Raw genomic sequence first — 10,952 nt, 5'->3', positions numbered from 1 at the left:
GTGGGAAGGAGGCCATCAGAAAGCCAGGAAGAGAGTCCTTATCAGAACCCAATCATGCTGGCACCCTCGTGTTGAACTTTCAGCCTTTGGAACTGTGAGAAAATACATGTCTGTTGTTTAAGCCACTCAGTCTATGTATTTTTATTTTATTTTATTTTTTTACAGCAGCCTAAGCTGACTAAGTCAGACTAAGCAGACCAAGGTCTGAACTGTTATGGGGCAGGGAGTTTTCTACTCTGGAAGAGGATTCCCTCATTGATTCAGTTGACAAACATTTACTAAATGCTTACTGTGTTCCATGCCCTGTACAAGGTGCTGAGGATTCAAAGATGACCAAGACAAGGCTCCCACTCCCAATTAGCTGATCTAATAGAAGATAAACTGTAAACAAACTGAAAAAAAAAAAAAGGATTATGACTAAAGACATATGTATAAGGTGTATACACTCTTCTTTCAGGGACTCAAATGTAAAACAATTGTTTCTGTGGTTGGGATGGGGTAAGTTTGGTTGGTCTGAGTCAATACTCCATATCAAATTAACTTGGAGATCACCAACCAAGTCAAGAGCTCTGACTTACAGGGTGGTGACAAACCTGAGACTTCACATGGTGAGCCCTGGAGAGATTAATTCTGCACAGAGTCTTAGAGATTTAGATGGTGGCTGTCCACTGAGGAGAGGTAGGAAAGAACTTTTGTGCTCTGCAAGATGGAACAGGCTATTGGCAGTGGCTTAATGGGCTCTTCAATTATTTCTGCACTTTGTGAATTTCTAATTCTTTGGGGCTTTGAATATGTATAACAACATTCTCATTTATTTATACTAACTGTATTTTTGTATAAGTTTTCAAAGTCTGTAACTTGGAGAAAAACTACTGGTGAACGTGGGAACCAGTACTAATTGCAACACCCTTCCATCTCATATGCCTTTTGCTGATTAAGTCCTAATTTCCACCCACGCCCAAGCTAAGGCTCTTCTTTCTCTGAAGCTGTGTCTAAACTGTGTCACCCTCTGGATTGGTTGGGCGCTCCTACCATGACCTCCCTAGCACCCCTGTATCTCCTGTTTAATAGCACTGTACTATTTTGCAGTCTATTGTTTAATTGTCTATATCCCCTATCAGACTGTCAGATCCGTAAGGACAAAAACATTAGTCTTAATGATGTGTCTGGATCACCAAAGGCTTTCAATGAATATTTGTTGAATGACTCTAGTTTCAGAGCCTGTGAGAGTAGAGAATCAGATGAGCATTAAGTTTATGGTGCGACCACCCAGGTGCACCTAACTAATGAAGTTCAGTTTGGAACATCCATCTGAACTTTGGTATAAATTATCCAGTCCAAATTGAGAACATACACACTAAGGGAACACAGTATCACAGTAACCAGAGTCAGGCTGACATAAAAATGAAGCCTGTTATGGCTTCATATTATGTTAGCTCAATAAAAATTAAGCTAGTTTTGAATAGAGGTAAAAGTCATGGTAGGAGGGGCAGGAATGACAAGAGAGGAAGGGACAGGTTTTATGCAGATTAGTTTGGTGGGATGAAAATATTCAGAATCCATTCATTTAATACATATTTAATATCTACTTCAAGATCAGATAGAATTTTGAATCCTAAGTAAAGAGTTTAGATGGGCTACAACAATTAAGTAATAAATGATTCAGGTATACAAAAGACATGATGAAAACTGTAAATTATATTTGAACATGATTATTCCAGCAACCAGGCAGTAGTTGGCCTAGCGTAAAAGAAAACTTATGGGTGATGCACAAAAGCAGAGATGGTCTGTTGAGTGAGAAAAAGTGTGACCTATGCAGATAAGTCTTTCTTCTAGTATCATCTCTGCTGGCACATCACAATGTCTGAAATTCCTGCCACAGAAGTCATTCTTTTGGTTAAAGGTACTATCTTTAGGAAGCTCTTGTTAAAATGCAAGAATATGCTACTAAGTGATGGTATTCCCAACACGATGGTACCTCTGGCTCCCAAATCTGATCTTTCCTTCCTCCTAGGGATGTGACTGTTTCTCAGTCTTTTCACAGCTGATGTGGTCATCACCAGTAGAACCGCTTCCACATCATGTCCTTTGAAAATAAATTGCTTGTCTTGTAATTTCTTTTTTCCTTCTTCCTGAGTGCTAGAAACAAGACATGGGAGAGATCCATCTTCAACCTGTGTCCTAAGCTAGGGAATGGCAAAACCTCCAGACAAAAGGATGTGGGTCTCTGAGTTACCTCATGAGTAGAGTAACTCTGTCAGCATCAACTGGTCAGCCAGTTTCATGAAAAATACATTTCTATTTTCTTTTAAGTATTGTATTTTTTGTTTCTTCATTATAGCAGCTAACCTTACCCTGATGAATATGATATTCATGAGTTGACATAGATTTGAAATTTAGTTATCTCTCACCTCAAGAACAGGAAGAGCATGAAGCTGTGGGTCACAAGAAACAAATAAGAAAGGGCTGGACAGAGCGCTCCTCAGGAGGAGGCAAACTCAGATGGGCTACTTAAATGAGAGACTCTGTGTAATCAGCTAGGAGATAGGATAAGGTCTTTTGTCATCTGGATAGGTGCAAGAGGAAGAACCAATGAAGATATTTTGTATACTTTAAAATTTTGGTGGGATCAATCAGTTACAATGAGAGGAGTAGAAATGGAGAAGAGGCAAATTAGCAGGGAAAGTGAGGGTAGAAATTGGTGAGGGATTGCATTACGGTATTTAAAAACAAAATAAAGAAACGAGGAGCCAAAACCAACTCATGGCATGGGAGGCTAGGTGACCAATAACCACGAAGCTGTGACAATAAGTCAGAGCAAGCTGAACAGGATTATTGGTCTTTACCATGTTAATTTTTAAATTGTGGTAGTACATTGAAGTGTATGTGTCCCTATAAAATTAAGATATATGGTAAAGAGGTGTTTGGAAAAAAAAAAAAAACAACAGAGATATCAGGTTGGAGATGTAGAATATTATCATCCACATGGAAAGGGCAATGGATAAAAATGCTGTTTGAAGAAACAGCCACACTTTTGGTTCTATTACATTTTTAGCTTAAACATTACATATCTCAATATCCATCTTGATAAAAATAGCCTCTGTTAACAGCTTTCTAATCATAATTTGCATTCTCTCTTTTCACCTCTAAACTTGTATAGAAGTCTCTCCTTGAACTTCTTCATCTTCATTTTGATGTTCAGCTTTCTGGAGAAGCTTGGGGCCCAGCAAACCAATCAGTAGACTTCCAATTGGGGCTGTTATGAGGATGGCCAAAAATGCTACTGTCAACACATCCATTCCATATTCTTCTAACTGTTTCTCTCCATGTGATCTTGCTGTATCCAAAGCCACAGATCCTATTGCAGCCTATAACAGTTTAAGGGTAAAGTTGGAAACAAGACAAGCACATAGAAAAAAGGTGAATTATTTTATCATTTGCAAAAACGCATTACTTGTTCTTCTGTTCAACTAAGAAAGTTCTATTAGTCTTCTTTTAAAGTATACTGAACTTGGTTTTTATTGTTTGAAAACTCTTCCTGCCCTCGCATGGGAAAAGAATGATGATTCATATGTACTTATTTGCATAATATGAGTTTACAACAATATCAGGCAAATATATTTCAAAATATAAGGCAAACACAGGCTCATTATATTAACTATAACATGATTCTATATACTAAATTTCTCCTGAGTAAAGATGAGAGTTGTTGGTCATCTCATTTATTTATCTTTAGGAATTTGGAATTAAGAAAGAACAAGATGAAAAATAAAGTGATACTTACTGAAAAAAATGTACTGATATTTACTGTGAAGTTTTTTTAAAAAAAAAAACTTAAGAATATGTATTGCTTCAAAGTCTAAACCAATTGTTAAACATCATGAAACTTGAAAAGTGGCATATGATTAACTTCATAACTTGAAGTTAATCATATTAGATATTTGGTTAACTCTTTGCCTCAGGAGTTGGTGAAATGTTTCATTTAAAGTTTATCCACTGGAAAGTCTTACAAAAAGTCTCATTTTTCCTTTAGAGGCAAAAGGCAATATTAGTACACATGGGAAAATAACATATGAATCAATCCCTTTGTTCCACAGAACACGACAATGTTATCTTCTAGGACAGTGAAACAGAAGAAAAAATATCAGTGTGCACGAGACACAGTGGCAAAGACTACTAATTGTCCACAAATATCTGAATATCCTTTTTCCTTTCTATAATAGAACTCCTGAGTTTAAGCTGATCACATATTTGTACAGACAGAGATTTTTTTTTTCTCAGTCTTCTTTGCAACAAGAAGCTGTGTATCTAAGTTCTGGACGCTGAGAGGTCAGTGGAAGTATCATGTGCTACTTGTAAGTTGTTCCCTGAAAAGAAATGGATACTTGTACCTTATTCTTTCCCCTCTTCCCACTAGATGAGAAATAATGAGAATTGGACTTATGGATGAAAGGTACATGCTGAGGATAGTGGTCACCCTGCTAGCTCTGGAATTCCCATGCTGGACTGCTGGTGAGAAATACAACAATCTATCTAATTTGGTCCCTGTATTAAGGGTTCTTTGTTATTGCAGGTTATCTAGTACCATTGCTAATTCAACATTTCATGAATTCTTGGCAAGAACTGCACATATTATGATGTACAGCTGACCCTTGAACAACATGGGTTTGAACTGCATGGGTCTACTTATAAATGCATTTTTTTTTCAGTAAATATACAGTGGCCCTTCATATCTCCAGGTTTCGCATCTGTAGATTCAACCAACTATGGATCAAAAACAGTATTTTCCAGTTGAGAATCTGTGGATGCAGAGGGCTGTATGCACCGTTCCTCGGATTTTGGTACCCACAGCGGGTCACAGAACCAATGCCCTTTGATACTGAGGGATGACTGCGTTTTGGGGGAATCAAAAGTTATATGTGGATTTTCGACTGGATAGAGGTCAGTGCCTCTAACCCTTGTGTTGTTGAAGTGTTGACTGTATAATTTCTCTTTCAATTTCTGTCGTGTGTGTATGTGTACGTGTGTGTATGTTTGGGGGTTTGTATGTATGCTGAGTTGTGATTTAAAATATATTTCTTCAATAATTTTTAATAAAAAAGGAAAATTAAATAAATTAGACTATAAATGTGAGAAAACACCCAGAGAGAGATGCTCAGTATTAATTTTACTTATTTATATTATGTACTAATACTAACAAGTTGGATAAAAGGAAACATTCACATTTTAGTGATGAAGTTCAAAAAGACTGAGTAATTGTTTTAGAGTCATGCAGATAATAAGAATCAAGTTGAGGTCTGAAACTTGGCCTTCCTGATCCTAAAGCCAAAGTTTTTAACTGGTGTAATATGTTTCTTTATCTTAAATAATTACTAGCTGCGAAGAAGAATGAACAGAAGAAAAATTACATTGCTCAAAAAGTAATTGGAAACTATTGATTCAGTCATTTACTTTTATCTAAATGTGTGTTATGGAAAGAATAGAAAAGATAGAACCACAAAGCATATAAGAGTCATGTAGTAATTTTAGTAATTGTGGGTAACAGCATTCACTTCATTATATAAGAATTAACAAATATTTATATATTGCTTAATTAATAACAAGATGGTATGTATATAAAGTTTAAAAACAAGCAACTTTGTTGATGTGGGTGGAAGTCAAGAAAATGGTTCCTTTTATGTTATTGACTGGGAGAGGGCATTAGTGCAGCAATTCGGATGCAGGAGAATCTATTTCTTGTCCTGGTTTCCTTTATGACTCATCGAGCAGTGTAGTCATGACTTGTGTTCTCTTCTAAGTGTTTGTTACACCTCAATTAAAATTTACTTGAAAAAAATATTTCTTATAATATTGCCTGAACAATAAAAGTTTTAAAAACAACTAATATAGAAAAAAACACATAAGAAGTCTTGTTTCTTGTACAGTGACAAAAGGTGAAAAAAGAAAATTTTATACAAGACTTGCTCCATAGAACATATATTATTCAACATTTCCTAGATAATTTCTCCTTATTTTAAAATTTGCTTTAACAGCAGGAAAGTTTAGAAACAAATCTTTCATATCAAAGCTACTAGAGTGATTATTTTTATATTTTACTTACTAAAGTTACTAAAAGTAACGTGAAGGCTAAAGATACTATGAGAGAGAAACTATTCCACTTATGGGACTATGTTAATCTAACAGTATTTTTAGCTATTATGTCTCAGACATTTTCAAAAGTCTAATGGAAAAAAAAAAAACTTCTCTGGAATAATGCCCAAGCCCACAGCCATGCAAAATTTGGCATGTAGTTACAGAGCATATACATCCCCAAAGCTTCCTAAATTGAGAACATTTGATTTTCATTTCATGAAATAGAAACTTGCCTACTTAAATAATTGCAAAATAATCAGGGATGGAACAGCTAAATCTCATTTGCTATAATTTGTCTGGAATATATTACATTTGCAACAAATCATAATGTAACAGTTCTAATTTAATTAGCAATTATAGGCAGTCTACCAAGTTTGTGGTCAATTATTTCAAGCACCGATATGTTAGTGCCTTGTTCATTAGCGTGCACAAATTTTGGGTCATGTGATTGAGACATTTGACGGGAGGTTCAGCTAGTTTGAAAATTTTAATATCAACTAATAATTTAGGAAATCAGTAAAGCATTTTCTGAGTTGCTTGTCATCAAATCTTTCTACTTTCTATATAAAGACTATGGTCCAGCATAACTGGTCATCAATTCACATTGACCCTGAAGTATCTCCAAATACCAAGATGGGCCATGCTATTTCTCTTTCACTCTCTTCTTGGAAGAGAGTGAAATGAAAAGAATTAACAAATACCTCTCTGGGGGAATTCAGAATGCTCTTACTGATAAAAATTCAAACTCTTTCCTTCTGCTACTACTGTTTTCTAGTAGTGTAGGAATTTATTGGAATTTTTGTTGTGAGCTAAACAAATTTAAATGCCCTCTCATATTTAAAGAATCACTTTACCAAAATAAAACTTTTAAAGTGTAGATTAGTATAAATGCTTTTCATAAATCAAATTTCAATGACTTATTTTCACCAAATTTGAATAAACCCTCTTATGTAAAATTTCAAGGTATCATACAGAAGTCAGAGTTAAAATGATAAACCACCCTACCCATCATAAAATGCTATCCATCATTACCTGGACTGTGGCCTTCGGAAGCCATGCAAAAGAAATAAATATCTTTTCCTTTATGTTAAAACCAGCAAAACACACCATCAGAAATGTAGTCAAAATTCGTATCAATACTGCAATGCCCAGGGTGGCAACGCAAAGGCCTGTAAAAAATATTTAATTTTTAGACATAATGAAATAGTGGGGGGAGAGGAGGAATTGAATCTCATGGTTATTAGTTCAAAATACTATCAACAGAATAATCTAAATCTATTAAATAGTTTAAAAGACAACAATGGTTAGGCATAATTTATCAAAACATCAATATTAAAGCTCAATCAAACCATTTGTTTAAAAGTGAATGTTGTTATCCACAATTACTAGATTAAAATGAGAAATTAACTAAATATATTGGAATTTCTACAATGGAGAATTGAGTGTTACTTCTCTTATGCTTTATAGCAAAAACTACACTTCCATGTGTTTACTCAACAAGAATTTATTAAATGATAACTACGCATGACAGGATTTGGACTAGATTCTGGGTACATAAAAAATATAATGTACAGATTTTGCCTCTATGAATTTCAAAGTCAGAGGAAGACAGAAACACAAACAACAAATTAATGTACTATAAGGTAAGTGTAGTATAAACATACTGGTAAGAGAGTAAGAAGAAGAAAAAAATAGTATTTTCATCAAAATGGTTGAGAATTCTTTACAGAGTATAAGACTAAAGGTGATATTTAAAGTATTTAGTGTATGGCCATGCCACAGGGTGCTGAATAGGGTGCTAAACAGGGTCGGGCCTGGTTATTACTTGGATGGGAGACCACCTAGGAAGACTAGGTGCTGTTGGCATAAAAAATAAAAAATAAGGGATTGTAAGATAACAAGGTCCTTACAATTTGTGAGGTCAACCAAGGGTTGACTCACCTAAAAAAATTAAAAAGAAAAAAAAAATTAACAGGCAGTATGAAGACAATCGGCCAGTCAGAATAGAGCTGGTTGGGCACTGATCAATCAAAATAGACACTGACAGTATACATCTGTTTCACCATATTGGGTGTATACACTCACTGCCCATTACCCTGGTTCACATGTACAGCACTTCATTCGGTCCTTTAAAATCCTTTACTGATAGATATAAGTTTATCCTGATTAGCAAAATAAAGAATTGTGACAAGGGCCACGGCAGGCTACTGAATCTGAGAAAGGCTAAGCTAAGGTGACTGCTAAGTAATAGGTGAATTTTTAAAAAGTAATAGTTGTTAAGTGTTTACTCTGTAACATGTTCTACATTAAGCCTTAAGTGCATTGCTTTACTTAATCTTTATAACCTGTGGAGTAATTTTTCTCATTTCACAGTTGAAAAAAATGAAATTCAGAAAGGATAAATAACTTTCTCAAGTTCAAAAGGTTGTAAAACACCAGATAGACACTGTTGGAGGATCTATTGTGAATCTGCAACATGGTTTCTTTATAGAAAAGTTCTGTGGCTCTTTGTTGACAGATATTTCTCCCAGGTTGATAGATTTTCTTGTATCTTGTTGCCTGAAGTACAAGATACAAGAGATGATACCATTCCTAGGAGGGAACATCAAAAGTTTGGGGAGAGGATGATGAGGAAGCTTTCGATACACTAAGTCTGAAGTTTTGTGGGACTTATAAGTGGTGATGTTCAATTAGCAACTGGATATATTGATTTAGAGATAAAGATTTTAGAAGTATGTAGTTTATAATCAAAGCCACTGAATATAGATGAACTCAGAGATATGATGTAGAGTTAGTAGTATATAGGCTTTGGAAGAAAGTTAGATAAAGAGCAGCATTTAAGCCACATATAGTGGAAAGAAGGAATTGAAAGGCACTGGAAAATATGAATTTTCAGAATCCAATGTAAAAAGTGTTTTAAAGAGGTCAATAGCATCAAGTGTTGCTGAGAGATCAAATAAAATATAGATAGAGAGCTATTCAGGGGATTTAGCATATAACCTTGGTCAGAGCGGGGCTGGTGGTGTGATGGGGCAGAAGCTAGACTGAAATGTATTAAACAAAAGAATGAGAGTTGAAATGGAAAAGAGAGATCTGGTTACTCTTTGGACAAGTTTGGAAAGAGGAATGGAGGAGTAGAGTGGTAGGTGAAGGGGGAAGTAAAATGGAAAGGATAATTTTTAATTGTAGTTAAATATACATAATAAAATTTACCATCTTAACCATTTTTTAGTGTACAGTTCAATAGCATTGAGTTAAACATTCATAATTTTGTGCAACTGATCTTCAGAACTATTTCATCTTGTAAAAACTGAAACTGTTTTAATTAAACAACAACTCCCCATTTCCCCCTTCGCACAAACCCTGGCAACCACCATTCTACTCTTTCTCTCTATTAATTTGAATATTTGGGATAACTCATAAAAATGAAATCATACAGTAATAGTCTTTTTGTGACTGGCTTATTTCATTTTGTATAGTGTCCCCAAGGTTCATCCATGTTGTAGCGTATATTAGAATGGAAGGATATTATTTTAAGATAGGAGAGATTAGAGTCTGTTTAAATTCTGAAGAGGAGACAACTGAAAAGTATATTTGAAGATGTGTGAGAAAAGGGGAAGAATCTATGTGTGAGATTCAGAAGGAGATGGCAGGGGATAGGATCCCTAGGATGGATGGAGAATACCGTGATGCGAGAAAAGGAGGAAATATTGAGTATATATGTGAGAATTAACTTTAAATACAGTGCTGTGAATCAAGAGAGTTTTAAAATGATGGCTTTTGAATGCATAAATGGATAAAAGAATGAATGAATAAACAGATATTTCTATTCCATGGGTACATATTATAGAACTCACTCGTTACCTTTAAAATTCTGGCTCTTGATCAGAACAAGGCTAGATGAATACTCTTACTCTTGAAAAAAATTTTAAGGCCTGCAGTTTTTGATAGTACTAAGCAGTGTTACTTTTTTTTTACAAGGAGCAATATTAAAGATATAAAATTTTCTGTCTTAGACTGACGAACATCATTTTCTAACCAACTACTCTAAAAGATTTAAATCATTATTAAACTTTTATATAATGTGGCAATGAGAAACACTGAACTATACCTACTAAAGATATTTCAGCTGTATATAAAAAAGAGTTGATTTTAGCAAAAGTACTACTTTGATATTCTTACCTACAGTTTCTGGTCTAAGAGATGCAACAGATACCTCTGCTCCAATTAGTCCAAAAAGAAGGGGCTGAAAGATGTCCCAGGCAACTGCAATAATTCTTTCAACCTCTGCCTAAAAGAAACACACATGTGTGTGCACACACACATATTTTTATTATGTAAAGTTACAAGTTCTAAGAATTTTGCTAATTTGAAATTTGAGTCAATTTGACTCAAGGTGGGCTTAATTTGTATGACATTTATAAATAAGAAGTTAGTTAGAATGGAGCAAAATGTTGCATAAAGATATTTCTAACACAGTTAAAAATATTATATGAGTACTTTAGTGTTGGTTTGCAAATGGATGTTAATTATAAACAATCCTATAAAGTAATTGTAGGAGAACTTCTACTTCTGAATACGTGGTGTGTACATTTTGTAATACTTAGTTTTATTTCATAGTTAAAAATTTTGTTATTTTTCATTCACTAGTGTGACTTAGAGATCTTCTATTAGTACATATATCTAGATATGTACTTTAGTATTGCTGCATAGAAATCTATGGTATAGAAATACCATAGTTTATTTAAGCATTTCTTTACCGATGGAACTTTAAGTTGTTGCCAATTTCATCTTTATAAAAAATACTGTTTAAAGTTATT

General features: G+C 34.5%; 1 protein-coding gene across 1 annotated transcript in view; it reads right to left on the bottom strand.

Moving 5' to 3' along the window:
- Window positions 1-1,562: 1,562 nt before the first annotated feature.
- The window catches only part of SLC9B2 (solute carrier family 9 member B2), a 42,664-nt gene continuing 33,274 nt past the window's right edge, over window positions 1,563-10,952 (bottom strand). Inside the window, exons 11-12 of the mRNA XM_011361503.2 lie at window positions 7,165-7,301; window positions 1,563-3,368 (exon numbers count right to left, since the gene is read on the bottom strand). Of these exons, the coding sequence (XP_011359805.1) occupies window positions 3,147-3,368; window positions 7,165-7,301 (359 nt within the window). The 3' untranslated portion in view covers window positions 1,563-3,146. The remainder of the gene's footprint in view (window positions 3,369-7,164; window positions 7,302-10,952) is intronic.

This window comes from Pteropus vampyrus, unplaced genomic scaffold (genome assembly GCF_000151845.1).
Source record: "Pteropus vampyrus isolate Shadow unplaced genomic scaffold, Pvam_2.0 Scaffold67, whole genome shotgun sequence".
Classification (NCBI taxonomy): Eukaryota; Metazoa; Chordata; class Mammalia; order Chiroptera; family Pteropodidae; genus Pteropus; species Pteropus vampyrus.
The sequence above is the reverse complement of the archived record's forward strand: the minus strand, read 5'-3'. Positions and strand labels throughout refer to the sequence as shown.